The following is a 19185-nucleotide window of genomic DNA, read 5'->3' as shown; positions in this document are numbered from 1 at the left end:
GGCAAAAGCACACATCTCTTGAAACCTTCTACATAAAATAATCTTTCTCTCTAGGTTGGCTCTATTGAACAGATTTTAAGGAGAGTGTTATTGTGTTATATAATTAAAAACTGGCCAATAATTAAGAAATGGGCAAAAGTGGGAATAAGTGTAATAACTGCTTGGACCTGGCTTTTTCCTCCCTGATTATTTGAATTTATTTACTAGGGTGAAATAATTCAATATTAAAACTACGTTTAAGAAAATGAGGGGCCGGCCCCATGGCTGAGTGGTTGGGTTTGTGTGCTCTGCTTTGGCGGCCCAAGGGTTTCGCTGGTTCGGATCCTGGGCGTGGACATGGCACTGCTCATCAGGCCGTGTTGAGGCGGCGTCCCACATGCCACAACTAGAAGGAGCCACAACTGAAAATACACAACTGTGTACTGGGGGGCTTTGGGGAGAAAAAGGAAAAATAAAATCTTAAACAACAAACAAACAAAAATGAGTTACCCACCATTCCATTACCCAGACATAACTTTTCATTTCTCTGGGTTCTCTTTTAGTCAAGTTTTCTTTGAGTATAAAGCTTGTTTTATAGTGCATTATAGCTCCCAGAGCACATATATGCATATTAGATGTACATAAATACGTATTTTTTACATAATTTTAATTTTTTGCCTTTTCACTTTATTTCATACATATTTTACTAGTTTGCTACGTCTTTGTATTTATTTTTAGTGATTCCATTTTACTTTGTCAAGGTAGGATCCTATAACTTTACTTAGTCATTTCCCTATTATTAAACATTTAGATTTGAGACTTGTTCCCTATTTTAAATTTGCTTGGGCTGGGAGAGGTGATGAGGGTAGTGGATAGGGATCAGGGAAAAGGGCAAGAGAATCAGCCTTCTGATACCAAAGCAACAGCCAATGTACTGTTCATATTTTTAAACAGGAACAAGGTTCTCGTGTGTCCCATGAAATCTGCTCCTGTCATGTTGACCCTTTCAGATTCCAAGCATGTTGTCTTGCCGGTCGACGACGACTCCGACCTGAACGTGGTTGCATCTTTTGATAGGCGAGGGGAATATATCTATACAGGAAATGCAAAAGGCAAGGTAAGCCTAGAAGCTTAGAGGCTAGTGAAATAAACCTTACTCATCCTGTGGGTTGGCTCATTTCACGCTTACTAGTTCTTTGAAATTTCTTCTGTCCCTGGACTGAGCATGCCTCCTGCCTGTGGCAAATGTAGCCTGTTTTTCTGTCATGCCGTAATTTCTGTTCTTTGGATTTAGAGTGGTCAGATTATTTGGCCTAGAAAAGGACGGAAGGGCCTTTACTGGATGCTGGTAATGAAGAGCCATTACTAAATTATAAAATGTGAAAGTGATTATAAAATGGAATACTTCTGATGAAAATGTCTGATACCTAGTTCTGTAAATATTGTGTAATTCAGGACAGCTTAACCTGCAGTGTTGTGGAGTAAGAAGTCAGGTTTGGGGAACTTTATGGTCCCTTTTAAGCTTAGAGTTTGTAGTCCATTAGGCACCTTGGTTTTTTGTTTTATTTTGTTTTGTTTTTTGACTGGGGCACATGGTTTAGTGTAATTTCATGGCAACTTTAGAAAGTGGCAGTTTGTTTAATTGTGGTAAAATACATGTAACAGACGACATAAAATTTACCGTCTTAACCATTCTTAAGTATACGGTTCAGTGGCATTCAGTACGTTGAGATTGTTGTGCAGCCATCACAACCATCATCTCCAGAACTCTGTTCATCTTGCAAAACTGAAACTCTGTCCCCATTAAACGCTAACTTCCTGTTCCTTGCTTCCCCCCAGCCCTTGGCAACCATTGTACTGTCTCTATGAAGTTGGCTACTCTAGGTATCTCATATGAGTGGGCTCATACAGTATTTGTCGTTTGGAACCGGCTTATTTTGCCTCATGTAATGCCCTCAAGATTGTCCATGTGCAGCATGTGCCACAATTTCCCTCCTTTTCAAGGCTGAATAATATTCCGTTGTATGTGTATACCACATTTTGTTCACCGTTCATCTGTTGATGGATACATGAGTTGCTTCCACTTTTTGGCTATTGTGAATAACACTAAATAGTATATTTTAAGAACAGATTAAGGCACTGTCCTTTATTTGAAGAGGTAAAAGGCAATCCCGGTTAATTAGGTTGAATACATGGGAATAGAGGTGTTTACTGGATATTTTTATTCAGTCTCTTCTCAGTTTTAGAAACAGAAGCCAGATCTCGTTACTATAAGTTATCAGAATACTTACTTTTTTTCTCCTTTAAACTTTAGATTTTGGTCCTAAAAACAGATTCTCAGGATCTCGTTGCTTCCTTCAGAGTAACAACTGGAACAAGCAATACCACAGCCATTAAGTCAATAGAATTTGCCCGGAAGGGGAGGTGAGACCTTGTCTTTTGGGGGACAGTTTTAAAAGTGAGTAGAATGCAAAAATACATTGAGTCAGTTTTTGTGTATATTATACTTAAATTGTAAAGAAAGTTTACTCAGGGGCTGGCCCGGTGGCACAGCGGTTAAGTTAGCACCTTCTTGGTGGCCCGGGGCTCACCAGTTTGGATCCCGGTGCAGACATGGCACTGCTTGTCAAGCCATGCTGTGTCAGGCATCCCACATATGAAGTAGAGGAAGATGGGCATGGATGTTAGCTCAGGGCCAGTCTTCCTCAGCAAGAAGAGGGGGAGTGGCAGATGTTAGCTCAGGGCTAATCTTCCTCAAAAAAAAAAAAAAGTTTACTTAAAAAATAGTTATTAGGAACTGTCAGTATCCAGTTCTGAAGTTCATAAACTTTACCATATTGAGCTGGCAGCCACATCTTTCTCTGGAGGGTGTCAGGCAGTGTCTTCATGGAAAAGATGTCTGAGTGCTGTGCACTTAGACAACATTCCTGGTGCAGGGTAAGCTCCAGGTAAAGATGAGCTGTTATTCTAATCAGATGATGTCACAGAATGCTCATAGTAAATGATCATACACTTCACTCACATAAAACTTGTTTACCCTTTTAAACCCTTTTAATTTCAGATGTTTTTCTGATGAGTTTGGTTACCCAGCTAGTGGTAGACATGTCAACAGAAACAAGAAGAAATAGGTTGTCAGTAAGAGAGCTAACAGTCATCCTGTTTCGTGTAGGAATACCCATACATACTTAGAGGACATTCGTGTTCAAAATTCTTTCGAATCGAGAAAAGGTTGTTCAGTGAAGTCTGTAAGAAGGTGGTAAAATAACTTACATTTTGTTTCCAATATCATTACAGTAAAAAGCTGAACGTATTAAAATGACATAATTAGTTTATTATTAAGAGGACTATATTGTGTATAAAACAGACCAGAAATATAAAATATTTATATACATTTAACTGTAAGCTCCTGAGTTCAGCAAGCTGGTTTCAATTTAAAGATCTTGGATCGCAATCAAATACCGGTGATTAGTTTGCACATAAAGGGTTCAGGGGTGCAGAAAGCATGAAACCTGTTCTCATGGATAATGACAAGTAGATATATAAGTATTTTAGTCTGTTATTTAGATTTTTACTCAGTCTCTCTCCAAGTTATTAGTTGTTTCATGGTACTGTTCTAAGTAACAGATAGTAATAGAAAATGTTAACAGAACAGGTTTCTGACCTCTGCTGTTGATATTTTTATCCCTTCTGTAGTTGCTTTTTAATTAACACAGCAGATCGAATAATCAGAGTTTACGATGGCAGAGAAATCTTAACCTGTGGAAGAGACGGAGAGCCTGAGCCCATGCAGAAATTACAGGACTTGGTGAATAGGTAGGTGTCACGCCCTGGAGGCATGTGTGACAGTTTGGGACCTGGCCTCCAGCCCTGGTTCTCCTTGGGTGCTTTCTTTGTCCATTAGGACCCCGTGGAAGAAATGTTGTTTCTCGGGGGATGGGGAATACATAGTGGCAGGTTCAGCCCGGCAGCATGCCCTGTACATATGGGAGAAGAGCATTGGCAACCTGGTGAAGATTCTCCACGGGACGAGAGGGGAGCTCCTCTTGGATGTAGCTGTGAGTAAAAGGAGAGCTTGCTGTTATTACTTCCGTAATAAGGAAAATCTTGGATCCATTTTTAGAACCAATTTTTCTTTCCTTCATTAAATTTAGTGGCATCCTGTTCGACCCATCATAGCATCCATTTCTAGTGGAGTGGTATCTATCTGGGCACAAAATCAAGTAGTAAGTATTTGTCTGGTTTAATTGCTTTGAAACTAGATACCCTTTCTTTTTATTAAATAACCTTACAAGTAGTAAGTTAAAAACTGTCTTATTTACTTTCTTTCGCATGTGATTCTTGTAACCTAATTAAATAGGTTCAGTGGTCCTAGTTTTGCTTTATTTTGATGGAAAGGTCTTGGTCCAAAGCTGATTTACTAGGCTCTCTTTTCAGGGAGAAAGTCTAGTGTGCTTTCTGTTATCTGAGATAGATTTTTCTTTTTCTTTTTTTTTTTTTTTCCCCCTGGTAAGGAAGATTTGCCCTGAGCTAACATCCATTGCCTCTTTTTTGGCTTGAGGAGGATTAGCCCTGAGCTAACATCTGTGCTGGTCTTCCTCTGTTGTGTACGTGGGAGGCCTCCACAGCACAGCTGATGAGAGGAGTAGGTCCATGCCAGGGATCCAAACAAGCAAACCCTGGGCTGCTGAAGCAGAGTATGTGGAATGTTAACCACTCGGCCACGGGGCTGGCCCCACTCTCTTGCTTTTCTTATTTTCAGCTCACTTAGTTTCTGTTTTATATCTTGGTTTTATTTTGAACACCTTTAGTTATGTTTGTAATCAGGGTACTCAGAAGAAAATTTCACATTTTGCCTCAGAATTGCATCTTAGAAAGATTAAAGGAGGCAGTTATTTATGGAAGGGCTACAGTTAGTAACCTGGAACGTTTAAGATAAGAAATAAAATAGTAAAACCTGTAGATACCTAATTTTTATTAGCTGCCATATTTGATCTCAGAATTCTGGGTCTCTTCATGCTCAAATCTTTCTCTTTTATCACAGATGTCTAGATTATAGACTGTTGCTTTCTCATTATGGCTGAGTAGTCTGTTTTGTTTGTGGTGTAGGAAAATTGGAGTGCCTTTGCACCAGACTTCAAAGAGTTGGATGAAAATGTAGAATATGAGGAAAGGGAATCAGAGTTTGATATTGAAGATGAAGATAAGAGTGAGCCTGAGCAGACAGGTAATATTTCTCAGACAGCATTCCCCAATCCCAATTGCAGATGTTTCCCAAAGGAAAATGATTGTTTTACTCAGTATTCGTTCTTTATTTGTGTTGAAAATTCGTTTCAGCACTTAGTCTAAAATGCCATTTTTCTTTTTAAGCTTCCCCAGTTCTGACAGTTTTGAGAGTCTTTATTGGTAAGGCATTGACCAAGGGCTTACGTGGGCATTCCCAGGGCTCACACAACTCGCTTACCATTTCACTTTCTGTTTCCTGACTAACTGCAGACAATTGAATGAGGGTGTCCGTGCAGCACCAAGCAAAGTGCCTCGCATGCTAGGTGCTCAGCTCGTGTCATCTTGTGACTCCCTTGTCAGTAAGATGAAGGAAAAGAGCATGGGCTTGGGAGTCACACTACCTTGGGCAAAATACTTATTCTTTATACCTGAACTTCCTCATCTGTAACATAGGGGTAAGAATAGAACCTGCTTTATAGATTTGCACAGGTAAATGAGGTGAGTCCTGTAAAGTAGGCCATAATGAGCATTCAGCTGTGATTTTCTGTTATGATTGTGGTCATTGTTATTTCCCTCTCTTGTCTTCTGAACTTCAGATAGGAAGCTCCTTGAGTAGGAAGATTTGGCTTTTTATCCCCGTGGTGCCTAACACAGGGCTTTTCACATGGTAGGGATTTGTGTATGTGAATGCTTGGTATGCCCAGTTGGCGCTGTCATCCAGTAAATGATGCCACAGGTCACTGCCTGCTGGGCCACTTGATGGTGCCGGGAATCAGGCAGTTGGGACTGAGGTTGATTCTTTCCAATTTGAAAGTGCTGGTCCTTGCTTTTGTGATATTAAGATAACGTGCTTCGTGTGTTTTAGGAAGACAACCAAGGATGCAGCATGTTCTGGACTGCATTGGTATTATGATATTCTGTGAAGCCTTCCCAGACTTCCACAGAAAGTGTTACTGCTCCTCATCTCCTTAGCACATTGCACATACCTTTACTGTAGCACTGACTGTATTGAATTGAAATTATCTGTTTATATCTGCCTCCCCAGTTAGACCAGGAAGGTCTTACTGAAAAATGGTTCCCAGTTTTCTTGGGCATCACTCTATTCCCAGTGCATAGCATAGGGTGGAAATTCAGCACATATTTGTTGAAGGATTAAGTGAAATGAACTGTTTGATTTTCCTCCTTTGTTTCTCCTGAATTTCAGTTCATGAAAATCATTAAGCTGTATGTAAAAAGCAGTTTTCCACTTCTTCTCACACCTCTGCTTTGTTTCTGTTCTGCAGGGGCTGATGCTGCAGAGGATGAGGAGGTGGATGTCACCAGTGTGGACCCTATTGCTGCCTTCTGTAGCAGGTGAGCCACCGCCAGAGGCTGGACCTTGGGATGCTCCTCCTCCTCAGTCTCTGGTGTTGAATCCCCATTTCCCCTGTCTCTCCCTTCACTTCCGTCTGGTTATTAGCTCAAAGAGATAGCTCCTTTGATAGAAAATCTCCTCTGATAGAAAATCGTAAGAAACTGAAATAATTCATTTAGATATTTATTTTTATTTTTGTTTTTTTGCTGAGGAGGATTTGCCCTGTGCTAACGTCTGAGCCAGTCTTCCTCTATTTTGTATGTGGGTCACCACCACAGCATGGCTGTGGTCAAGTGGTGTAGGTCTGCTCCTGGGGTCTGAACCTGGGCCGCTGAAGCAGAGCATGCCAAACTTAACCAGCAGGTCATGGGGCTAGCCCCTGTTTGATTTTTACTACTGATCTTGTTCATCATGTCTGATTTCCTTTTATTCATCTTGGCTTTCTTAAGGTTCTAGATCCAAACCTGTTGCTTATGGTTAATATGGGTGATTCTGCCCTAGAGGAAGGATTCGTGGTTTAAGCAACTGTCTCCTCTTTTTTCTAATCCCTTGTCTGATCCTGTTCCAAATAGTGATGAAGAGCTGGAAGACTCAAAGGCTCTATTATATTTACCCATTGCCCCTGAGGTAGAAGACCCAGAAGAAAATCCTTATGGCCCCCCACCAGATGCAGTCCAAACCTCCTTGATGGATGAAGGGGCTAGTTCAGAGAAGAGGAGGCAGGCTTCAGCAGATGGGTCCCAGCCGCCTAAGAAGAAACCCAAAACAACCAATATAGAACTTCAAGGAGTACCAAATGATGGTAAGAGCCGCGTCTTCTCTCTGTTGCCCTGTAGACACCACTTTTCACTCTCCAGCACGGTCGGGTGGTTTTTGTTGGAGTAATTTTACCTTAGAGGAATTTTCCTCTGAGTCTTTTTTGTAGTGCTTTACAACTTGGTGATGATTTCCTCCGCTTCCACTTCTCTTTTCCGACGGGGAGGTTCTGCCCTTGGTGCTTGCACTCCTCTTTTCCGATGGGGAGGTCCTGCCCTCGGTGCTTGCACTTCTCTTTTCTGACGGGGAGGTCCTGCCCTCGGTGCTTGGCCTCAGGTGACACCCTTTAAGTCTTCTGCCATCTGCCTCGGAGCTTGTCTCCTTGCGCCCCCTTCTCCCTGCCCCTCACTGCTGTTTTGTCAGGTGGGAGCGCCCCGGTCAGACTCGGACAGTCGTGGCTCACACCTGCTCTCACAGTCTGACTCTGGAAGCCTGTGCAATCACCTGGTGGAGTCAGAAGTCTTACCTGGGCTGTCTAGTTCCGAAGTCCACCCCCTTTCTGTTCTCACGTGCGTGTGTGCCTTCCTCTTCTGGCTTGGTGTGTCTTGTAGCTGCCTTTTAGAGCTGCCATGGCATGGTGTGAACCACATAGGCCAGGTGTGCCCTTTGGCCAAGCAACTATTTCTCAATTAACGATCGTTATTTTATAGTTTTATAAGTAGTTAACAAAGCAAATTTTTCTCTCTGTGTTAGTGGATCTGGGACACAGAGCAACGTTTTTTGCTTATGGATCAGTGGCATGCCATGTGCTTGGTTGAGGTGATAGGTCTGGTGCTGTGTGGATTTCTTTCCATGCCTATCTGTCCTTTTACAGAAGTCCATCCACTACTGGGTGTGAAGGGGGATGGCAAATCCAAGAAGAAGCAAGCAGGCCGGCCTAAAGGATCAAAAGGTAAAGACAAAGATTCTCCATTTAAACCGAAACTCTACAAAGGGGACAGAGGTTTACCTCTGGAAGGATCAGCGAAGGGTAAAGTGCAGGCGGAACTCAGCCAGCCCTTGACAGGTAAGGACACATTGGGAGCGCTGCCTGGCTTGCTTCATGGCCTTGCTTTGTATAGCCCCTGACTCCGCGTAACTGCAGCGTCTTGTTCCTTCCTTTCCTCCTTTTCCCCAGTAGCAGATATTCCCTGAGTTTTAAACTGCTGCCAAGGGTAGGGTAAACCAGATGTGGCTTAATTTGGTGGCTCTTAACCTTGGGTCTGTAAGTAGGTTTCGGGGATCTACATTCCCTTGATACTACATGCAAAATATTATGTGAATATTTTTGTGGGGAACATGCCCATACTCTTCATCAGATTCCAGTAGGAATCCATGACCCAAAAAGGGTAAGAACCACTGGTTTAATTCACTTTTTCATCTCTATTTGCTTCTAGGTTTATTTTGTTTTGCTTCAAATGAAAGAGCGAGGCATATAGCCAGAAATAGAAGCTTGTTTTCTACAGCCCCTGTTTAACTGTGGCGTCGTTTCCATGTCTGCAAATTGTTCACATCCATCTCTCTCTCTCTCTCTCTCTCCCATAATAATGAAGTTGTTAGTAGTACTGTTATGTTAAGAAGTACTAGTAACTTGTTTTGTTTTTCAAACAGGACATTACCAAAAAGGCAAACTATAGTATCTTTGTAGCTTTTTAACACCTAAGCCTCTTGAAACTTACTGTTTCCTCACTTTTATATGACTGAGGGATTTTTTTACTGAGGGATAGAGAGCAATTTCAATTTCCTGTCAAATACTTGTGAATCTAGGCTAAATGGTCTCTCGTTTGGAAAGTAATAATCAAATTAGAGTCCATTTCTATTCAGACACTGTTGGGTTTTGGAAACTTTTTGTTTTGTTTTATATAGAAGCACTGCTTTAATACAATGATACAGTGCTGTCAGTTTTCTGTGGCTAGGTCAGTAGACTCAAAGAGGCAGGACTGATGAAATACCAGTGGTTGTATTCAGGTTTTTTCCCCCTTGCTTTAGAATTTTAAGTGTTTGAATCCAAATGTGATGATATGCACTAGCATGTAAAACAGAATTCCTTAAGTCAGCTAATCATTGTGAACATGAATGCTCTTCTGCAGAGAAGCTGACACAGACTCAATTACGGTACCATTTGGAGTGTTCCACCTCAAACTCACTGGATTTAGGTTTTAGTTTTTCACAGTGCAACACTATACCACCAAGCACCGGCAACAGTATTCGTGGTGCGCCACTGATAATCAGTTACCTCCTCCACCTTCAGTCCACCTGACTCTGTGTCTCTATGTATTTTAACATAGCCTAGAAGAGTTATATGGGTATTTCCAAGAAAGATTGCAGGTCAGTAATTGACGTAATGTAAATAAAAATGATTTTTCCGTAAGCTGCGTCTTGCATAAGCTGATGCCACTACAGAGGAAACACCATGTAAAGTTTAAGTAGATTTCCCTGGCCCAAGGGGCTGAAACACTCCAGGGTGGTTTAAACTGTGCCCAAACGTATTGAATTAATTGAAGTACTCTAGGACATTATCTCCCAGCTTCTTCAGAATCTGTAATTAATCATTTGCTTTTTAATAGTAAGTGTATTATAAATAAACCATTTAAAGTTTTTAAAAAGTCAGTATTTCCCTCTCTATAATACAGTGATTTCAACTTTTAATTACAGTTGGTGTAGTCACTAACAGTAACTGAGTACCTCTAGCATTTCCCACGTTAGGTTTCTGTTAAAGGTACCATGAAGCACCGTTAGATTTACTGCCCAGAGTACAGCAGCAGAGGTGTTTCTCAGCTGCACTTCAAAAATGGCTAAGTAAGACTCAAAATCCAAATGTTGGAAGGTTTACTCAGCCCTAAAGGAATAGGCGTTTTTATTCCCTAGTAAGTCTCAAAATACTGAATGCAGTTTGCTGTGAAATTTTGAACTATGTGTAGAAGATGTATTTTAATATTTGTACAAGTCAGCATTTCAAAGCTGCTTCTAGTCAGAGTGGATACCATCATTAAGGGCCTGTTGGAAGGATATATTCCCACTCACTTTCCCGACAAGGGTAAATTAGGTACCGTCCTCATTAAAGGCTAGAACTTGTGTCTTGGAATAGCAGGATACCTCAAACTAGGTTTTTATTTTCTACATTATTTTTATTAGGCACTTGAGTCGGTCAACCTTAAGTAGAGGCAACTCTTAACAGCTTTACCCTTAAAAGGCCTAGAGAAGACTGACCTAACAGGGCCAAGGGGATGGTACATTTTCTTATAACACACGGACGGAACAACTGTATAGATCACTGAAGCATTTCACCAGCCTCTCATGACTGTGTGCGTACATCCTGCCCCATGGAATCTATGCTCTTGCCTTCCCCTTTTCTCCTTTCCTCCCTGGCCTTGGGTCCTTGACCTTCTCCTGAATGGAGACTTCCAAAACTGAAATGGCCAGATGAAACTCCAGAGTGTGCTGAGGAGCAGGATCATTAAAAACCCTCCAAAGGGGCATTGTGGGTGGGCTCCAGGACTTCCTCAGAAGGCTGCATCCAGCTTTATCCACTAGCTGCAGTGTGACTTGGATCTTTGTGAAGGCTGCATGTCTGGGGGAGAGTGGTGACGCTGGGTATCGCAGACATCTCCATGGGAAGTCTCTGTTTCAGGACAACGTGTCAGAGCTTTTGTGTGGGATTCTTTGGGCGATGGTGGGGCTTCATCCAATACTGTGTTCACCTTGGAGGGCCCAGAACACGCAAAGCCTGGCTGGCACACGCTGTTGCTTTTCAATCAAAACCAGCATGCAGTCATTGTAGATTTGTCACCAGATATTAAGAACTCAAACCTGATCCAGAATGCCTGAGGCTGAACCATCTTTAAAAATCACTTCAGTCTGAGGTTGTGTTTGTTGGTTCAAGGCTTTGTAGATCTCCCCTCCGCCCGAATGCCCCACTTTTGCATTTAAGCCAGATTATTTGGAGGCAAGATTATAGGTGTAGGCTGTGTAACTGCTCAAGTTAGATGGATGACAACTGTTAATATCCGCACTTGACCCCTTACTGAAGGAACTGTTCAGTGAGCCGTGATAAGCCCTGACAAAGGTGCTGTTGCACGTTGCAGCAGGAGACTGTGCATTCCAAGGGAGGGTGGGAAGACACACAGACCACTACAGAAACATCTGGCGACATGGAATTGGGCCATGGAAAATTCTTCCCTGTCAAACACTTCATCAGTATTGAATAGCACCAGTGGACCCAAAGAAGACATACCTACCATGAGGAGTGAGGGCCCATTAGTATTGCTTGGTGAGGGTAACCCTGAGCTAGGGACTTTTTGTAAAGGCCAGATCAACAGAGTCAGCACCATTATCACATTCCCTTCAGTTGCCTTATAAGACACTCTCCAGAGGACCAGTCCTCAGAACAGAAACTTGAGATATGAGCAGAACCACCAGTGTCCTGGCTGCCCTGTGGCTGCTTCAAGGATTGCCCAAGAACTAGGCTCCTTGGCAGTAAACATCATTAGTAGCAATTGTAACAAGGTTGTGGTCTGTCACATCCGTGGTCTAAAAGCCTTGTGGGATGGTGAGCATGAAGGGCGTGGTGTGCACCTGCATCTGTTGCCGTGGCAAAGGCTAAGGCAAGCAGAGGCGCCCCCTCTAGGGGCAGACAGGCACTGTACAACTGCACAGATCTCCTTGTGGCTGTACCACTGCCCTCCTTGTGCCGCTAGGCCCCCCGCTCCGCTCCACGCCATCTCCTCCTCACTGACTAAACCTGTGCTTGCTTTAAATGGTTGGGAGTGAGTCAGGGGTTTTTTGGGTTTTTTTTTTTTTTTTTTTTTACCGTCTTCTTCCTTTTTAAAAAAAATCATCAGTCTCTCAAAGAATTCCTGCTAAAATCAGATGGCTAGTTGGATATTCTTTCTCATTTTGGGTGATATTATTAGCTAAGGTAACATTTGAAACCAGTAATTCAGTGTTTCTTAGGCTTGGCTGCTATTGGGAGGTACTAGTACCAGCTGTTCATCATGAAGTGGATTTTTCTTAATTTTGCGTTACTGGAGATTTCCTTTATGTCACAACCAAATAATCTGTCTTGTTGGGATAGAGTTTTCAGTAGCCTGGGGGTCTTGTCTTGCTGTATCTGTCTCTTACCTTGCTCATGGTGTTGCTTGCTCTGGTTTTGGTTAGTTGCCTGATGCCTCAACAAGCCTTTTGTTTTTTTCTTTTTGGTCTGTTCACATGAACGAGGACGATAGCAGAAATGTGAACTGACCTCAGACAATCACTATAATGTAGTTCGTTAGTCATCTTAGTGTCCATTAGTAATGCTGTTGATTTGTGATCAAACCACTTTTTCCTGTTAGGATTCAGGCTTAGAATGGCAGTGCTGTGTTCCTTTTTAAACCGTTAAACCAGGTTGGTCAGGGTGCCTGTGGGACCAGCAGTGACTAACCTGTGGGCTGCAGAGGCGTGGCATTGAGTCCTGTGCGGTAGATTCTTCTGTCTCAGGATTTTTAAAAAAATCAACTCAGGAGGTTAATTATTATATTTTATGTTGGGAGAGAGATCTGAAAAATTGGTGCTAAATAAGCTTTTTATCTTACTGAACCATATGAAGTTTAAATTTGATTTTTAACAGTGTAGCGTTGAAGGAGAGTCTGTATCCAGGGAGTTTGTATTGTGTAATTTCAGTCTGTTCTCAGGCAAATGGGAATATTTTTTTATTGCTAGTTTTCACCTATGCTTGAAGTTTTACTTTAAAAATCAGGTTAAAAGCAAAGTTTCTAAATGGGCACTTTTCTTTCAGACTTGGGCAATTATTGTTTATCCATTTTACCTTCAAGTGGGCATGTTCTTCCCCATTCCAGATGAATGTGGGAGGATTTTCTTCATCTTCTTCTCTTTTTATACTTCCTGGTTAATATTTCACAGTTTCCCATTTAAGGATGTCCCTCAGAGGTTGAACAACTTCTATGGAATAATCAGGGAAGTGTTCATTTGATTTTCCTGTTTAGGATTTTTATTTATTGATCAGTTGTTGGCGCATAGAAATGCTGCCAGTAGTTTTCATTAACATTTCACCGTATTTGGGATTCTAAGGTGATGAAGATGTCACTTAAGGAACAGGGGTGCTTGGAAGAGGGTTAATCATTTAGTGACTACTTAGTCTAATAGATGAAAGATGTAGCACCGTAGAATTCCTCTCCTTTCCTTACTGCACTTGTTGGATTGTAAAGCATTGTTTGTTAATACCTTGGAGAATGGTTAGCAGCTTTTTTCCCCTTTGGGGCAGTACTGAGAAAAGTATTGGGGTGGGGGTTTGGGATTTGGATTTTTTGTTGCTTCTGGAAGTGAAGAGTAACTGGGCGTTGGAGCTGGGTCGGACTTACATGGGGGGGTTCCATGTATGTGGACTGCCCCATCCCGCACCCAGCATATTTCATTTTGGAAGTAACTGGTCTCAGTTGATGCTGAAAGAAATGTTTTTGTGTCTCATCTCTTTAGCAGGGGGAGCAATCTCAGAACTGTTATGAAGATCCTTGAAGCTCTTCGTTCTTCCCTACTTTGCCATCATGTGGCCTCTGGACACTGTGGTCAGTCATTTGAGATTGACTTTAATTTAAAACAAAGGCCTCTGCTTCCCACCCAGGAGGTGGAAAGAGTGAATTTTATGTTTGAATGAAGAAGTGAATTATGGAAGAAGAGTATACGTCCCTTCCCTTTCAAGCATAAGTCCAAACAGGCTCTCAGGAACAAGGATTTGTGAAGATGCCACATGGGAGTTTTGACTCATTGAAAGTTTAATACTTACATTGCTGGAGAAAAGATACCTGTTTTGCTCATCTAATTTTATTGTACCCTGCATCATTTTGACCTGTCATTTCCTGTCTCCTGTTTGCCTTCCACCCTCAGTGCATGTCCTTGAGTGACTTGTTCTTATCTGAAATTCTGCTACTGGTGTCCAGAAAAACTGCTGTTGCCTATTCTTTCTCCCACTTTTAAACTTATCATCTCACCCGATACCTCCTATATTTCCGCTTTGTGTAGAAAGGATGAGCAGAAAAGAAAGTGCTTGAAAGATTTCAAGTTTTCAGAAAGGGAGGAAAGATAAGAAAGGTCCACTTTTCTTCACATGCTGACTTTTGCTCAAGAAGCTGGGCTGGGAGAGGTCAGGGTGTTTGTTTTCCTTTCAGTGCATGTTTCCCGCCAGCGGGTTGGTTCGTTCTCCTTGATCATGGTTTTTGAAGATGGCTCGTTCCATCTATCTCCAGCAAAGAATCATCAGTAGTTGATCTTGCTTTACCTGTGCTGGCTTCCAGAGGTGGACGCGAGCCAAGATGTCTCCTGACGAGCTGCCTTTTCACTGGGTTGGGGAGTCGAAGCAAGGACTAAAGGAAACCGTCCAGGGTCAGAGCAGCAACAATGCAGTTGAAATCAAAGATCAAGGGAAAAATTTTTTATCACTGCTGTGGCTTTCTGTCCTTCCGTCAGTCATTGCATTCTCCCCTTCTTGTCTCCGTGCTCCTTTCCCTTCCGACGTATTTTCAGTCACTTCCTTTCTGTGAAAGGTTGCTTAGCTTTTAAAAAAATTTTAATTTTTACTTTTTGCTTTTGCTCTTCTTTATATAAAAAGTAGCAGATTGGATGGATGTGGACATTAGGTGTTTGAAATTCTCTGAAAGTGCAGAGTAAAGAGCCAGGTGTGGCGAGGGTTCCCTCGGCTCTGAGCAGAGCCTTCAGCTGATCAGAAGTGCTTAATTGGGATCGCCATTTTCACAGTATTTTCCAAGGAGAGTTTAAACACTGCTTATCGTGGAATCTCTTATCAGCTGTGGATGTTCCTACGGGTAGCCAGAGACATTGATTACCTTTTGGATTTTAGGATAGAAATCAAAGTAGAATGCATCGGTAAGAGCCTCTTTCTCCCATTCCATCTTCTAGAATCAAAATATTCAGTAATTAAAGTAATTAAGAGCTCTCCCTGAGTCTGTTGCAAAATGTCTATATTTTTAGATGCGCCTGTTTTTTCTTCAAACGCTCATCGTGTGAATTTTATTTCATGTTTTACATCAGACCAGTGGTAAAAATTGTCAGGTCTCTCCCGAGACCTCGTTTTGTTTTGCAGACGTCATTTCCATTCCATTTCTCTCTGGGCTGTGCGCTGCCGTAGCGTGCAGACTGTGTGATACAGAAGGTCTCTGCCTTATTTCCATGTGCACAGGAGCTTGTGTTCTCTCTGTGCGCGTGGATGTTTATACTGTGTCCACCTCCTCAACTGGCTGCAGAGAAAGTCACCTTCAGCCCTGTCAGATTGTCTCTGGCAGCAGCTCCTAATAATTATTTATATTTTGGGAATTTTTTTCAGCTCCTAAAACCTTCTGTCTATTTCATTTTGATTTTCTTGATTTGTACAATATATGCATATTCTTTTCTTCCCTTTGTGGTCCCCTCCCCCCACACTGTTTTGTTTTTTAATGTTCTCTAGTTTTGTACGAGACGAGACTTAGCCTTGGGTACTTCTTGCTGAAGCTTTAATGCTTTGTAAATAAAATTGGATGTTTATTAAAGGACAGGTGTAGATGTTTGTTTGTAGCCACTGGTCACTTCTAAAACTCACCAGCCACTTTGCCGTGTGTGATGGAAAAATGCACTTACTGTGTTGATGACCGATCTTCTTTCTGTGTGGAGATACAGAGCTGGGAAAGGTAGCGGTGGTAGTCCAGGTTTCTGCCTCCAGACAGATTGTAAATAAACGATTCAGACAAAAAGTTGGTGTTAAATCAAAAGATCATCTAGGAACGACCTCTGTCCAGCTCAGTGTAAGGGGGAGCACCTGCTCTGGAGCCGCGGTGTGGGAGGCCTCCTGGAGGTCAGAGGGACGCATGCGAGGGGGCTCCTGCTTTGCAAGGATCTTTCTTAAAGTTTAAGTGCAGTTAAATTCCTCTTTATCAGCCTTTTTCCTCCCTAGATTAAATAGCTTTGAAGTCCATTGAATATTCATTGTCTCCTAAAGAATAAGATGTTTCATAAAGTTGTCTTTGACTTTAATCATCACCAAACCTGAGTGCTTATTAATCTTTTTCGTTACGTGCCTGAGAATCTGTCTTTGACATCATAGCAGTTTCCCAGCAACCTTGGCCAAGTGAATAATGAGCTCCTCTGTTCTGTAGGGTGAAGGGAGTAGGCTGAGAAGCAGGGAGTGTCCCCGGGGAGGAGGAGTGCCTGGCTGGGGGAGAGGAGCTGTGTTTATATCGCCTGTCTTGCTGATAAACATTCGCATTCTAAAAGGGTTCTGGGCTGTTATCTTCCTGAATTTTCATTTCTCTTTAAAATTCCTTACAGTGTTGCACAGTTTACAAAGTGTTTTCATGTACAGTTTATCATTTGATGCTCAAAGTGACCTTCCTGAAATAGGCAAGGAGATCTTAATTTACAAAGGAGGAAATAGAAATTCAGGAAGGGTAAGTCACTTGCCTTCCCAGTCCAGAATTCTTAATCCTTTTTATAGACGGTTTAGGAGCATTTAAAGTTAATAATAATTCAAGTTAATCCTCTTTTTTAGGCTCAGTATTTGATTTATTATTTGGTCAGATTTAACTGATATTTTGAAACCTTTTAATTTAGATCCCACAGTTTGGAGGGGAGGGGAAAGGGTGAGAAAGGGGATAGCTTTGCTCTGCGTTTGAGGTGATTTGGACATTGGCTTCTGCTTCTGAAGTCTTTCATCTTTGTCTTCCCAAGAGGTGGATTTAAATACTCATTTAAAGGATGTGAAAGCATAATGACTGGTAAGGGGGTCATTAACAAGCAGAGATAGTAAAGGAGCAACATTGTGGCTTTTCTCCCTGCCTTGTGGCCTCACCTGTTAATAAGGACTGGACTTTTATAAGTGCCACTGTTTTACTGACAGTGCAGACAACATATCTTTTGACTTTGAAGGATATCTCACATCAAAGGAATTAAGTTACGATATCGTAAAGGATTCAACTGGAATACCTTGGGGTGCTAGCTGGGATGGTGAGATGCATACTGCGACATGAAGATTTTGGCCACTAGTTTCATCCTTGGGAGCCTGGTGTTGGCCTTCTGCCTGCCTTTGGCGGTGACTTTGCCTAAAACACTGGCCATCCCTGAGAAACTGCAAGAAGCTGTGGGGAAAGTTATCGTCAATGCCACCGCCTGTACTGTCACCTGTGGCCTTGGCTATAAGGAGGAGACTGTGTGTGAGGTGGGCCCTGATGGAGTGAGAAGGAAGTGTAAATCTCAGCGCTTGGAGTGTCTGACCAACTGGATCTGTGGAATGCTCCATTTCACCGCTCTCAGAGGGGAGGAATTTGAGCTGAGCTGTCTGAGTTCAGACATCCTGGAGGTTGGGCAGGAAGCTTTCCGGTTCACCTGGAGACTTGCTCGGGGGATCATCTCCACTGACGATGAGGTCTTCAGACCCTTCCGGGCCAGCTCTCACTTTGTGAAGTTTGAGCCTGCGCAGGAGCGTGACTCCGGGACTTACCGGTGCGATGTGCAGCTGGTGAAGAACTTGAGGCTTGTCAAGAGGCTCTATTTTGGGCTGAGGGTCCTTCCTCCTAACTTGGTGAATCTGAATTTCCATCAGTCCCTTACTGAGGATCAGAAGTTAGTAGACGAGGGCCTGGAAGTGAACCTGGACAGCTGTTCCAGGCCTCACCGCCCACTGTGGAAAAGGAAGGTGGCTGTAGCCTTGGGAATCGGAATTGCCGCTGGAGTGGCTGCTGGTATGCTGGTGAGCATTGTCTTGTGCCGTGGGCTGAGGGTGAGTTACAGCCGTGTCAGCCTTAAGACCCTACCAGCTTTGCATCCGAAGGGCTGGCTGCCCAGGAAGCTGGATGGACTGCTTAGGAAGCCAAGCTAGCTTTTCAGGGGAGTGTTCTGACTGCCTGATTGTGGATCAGCTAAGAGGGAGGGCATCCACTGCCAAAAGAGGGAGTGGGGGATGTGGAGAGGGGCAACATCATGGCTGCTGTGGCCAATAATCTCAAACCTAGTGTCCCAGATGGAGCTCTTCCTGATCTTCCTGCCCACTAGGGACCCAGGAAACCTGACAGCAGGCATCTCCCCCACTCCTGGGAAGAGTTCTGTCGTCCAAGCCGCCTTCATTTTCTACCCTTTACAACTGGTATGCCTCCCCACCTCTGGCTCACTTCTTCAGGCAGTATAATCATGTAGAAGGATATATTGATAGCATTTCCAGTGAAAACATTTTTTTCCTCTTCAATAAAAATATTTCACGGTAGCTCTCTGGGGACGTAACCTTTTTTGTTCTTTAGTTAGAAATTTCTTGCATTCATTTAAATTGTCCCATAATCAGTCTGGTTTTCATTTTCCTCGAATTTCTTAGACTAGACATGAACACATTGCTTTGTAAGGGGGCATATACCCCTTTGTAGCAGAGCTGAGGTGGTTAGCAATGACTTCTGACCTAGTCACTAAGTGTTAATACATTGTCTGTACTCCCAGGGGAAGCATCTGTGTTCAGTGTTAAATTGATTCCTGGCAAAACACTGACTTCCTCATCTGGTAGGTTCCCCTGAACGGTTCCTTGGCTTGCTCCCTGCTCCTGTCCTGTTTGCTGTTTCAGTGCCCTGAAGCTTGTCTTCCTGGAAAGGTCAAGTGTATTGGTTTCTTATAGCATCCAAGGCCCCCTAAGCCAAGACTAGTACCTTCCTTCCTCTGTAGGAAATCCAGTCTTAAGACCCTCAGAGGCCATTCAGACTGTGAGATAATTGGCTTGTGGAACCCTCAGGAAAGCGGCTTGTGGCCACCAGCTGAGCTACTTCGACTGAGAGAATTACAGCATTCCTTCCCTCACTTTTCTCCAGCTGCAGAGG

At 42.8% G+C, this 19185-nt stretch overlaps 2 protein-coding genes across 5 annotated transcripts in view; both read left to right on the top strand.

Moving 5' to 3' along the window:
• The window catches only part of RBBP5 (RB binding protein 5, histone lysine methyltransferase complex subunit), a 35935-nt gene extending 20047 nt beyond the window's left edge, over positions 1-15888 (top strand). For 2 of the 4 annotated variants that reach the window (XM_001489607.6, XM_070266542.1), the window contains 10 exons: positions 934-1096; positions 2294-2403; positions 3673-3792; positions 3881-4034; positions 4131-4202; positions 5086-5203; positions 6486-6555; positions 7129-7358; positions 8187-8264; positions 13826-15888. In XM_001489607.6, coding sequence (XP_001489657.2) covers positions 934-1096; positions 2294-2403; positions 3673-3792; positions 3881-4034; positions 4131-4202; positions 5086-5203; positions 6486-6555; positions 7129-7358; positions 8187-8264; positions 13826-13854 — 1144 coding nt within the window. In that variant the 3' untranslated portion in view covers positions 13855-15888. Of the gene's footprint in view, positions 1-933; positions 1097-2293; positions 2404-3672; positions 3793-3880; positions 4035-4130; positions 4203-5085; positions 5204-6485; positions 6556-7128; positions 7359-8186; positions 8379-13825 lie in introns of all 4 variants that reach the window. The other 2 variants (XM_003364926.5, XM_023640388.2) reach the window with 1 other exon arrangement.
• Positions 15889-17212: 1324 nt separating this feature from the next.
• On the top strand, positions 17213-18351 carry TMEM81 (transmembrane protein 81). Its single transcript, XM_005609589.4, has one exon. The coding sequence runs from the start codon at positions 17358-17360 to the stop codon at positions 18207-18209; it is 852 nt and encodes a 283-aa protein (XP_005609646.2). The 5' UTR covers positions 17213-17357; the 3' UTR covers positions 18210-18351.
• Positions 18352-19185: the final 834 nt, after the last annotated feature.

The sequence above is a fragment of the Equus caballus genome, chromosome 5, assembly GCF_041296265.1.
Source record: "Equus caballus isolate H_3958 breed thoroughbred chromosome 5, TB-T2T, whole genome shotgun sequence".
NCBI classification, from domain to species: Eukaryota; Metazoa; Chordata; class Mammalia; order Perissodactyla; family Equidae; genus Equus; species Equus caballus.
Note: the sequence above shows the minus strand (reverse complement) of the source record. Positions and strands in the feature narration are given on the sequence as shown.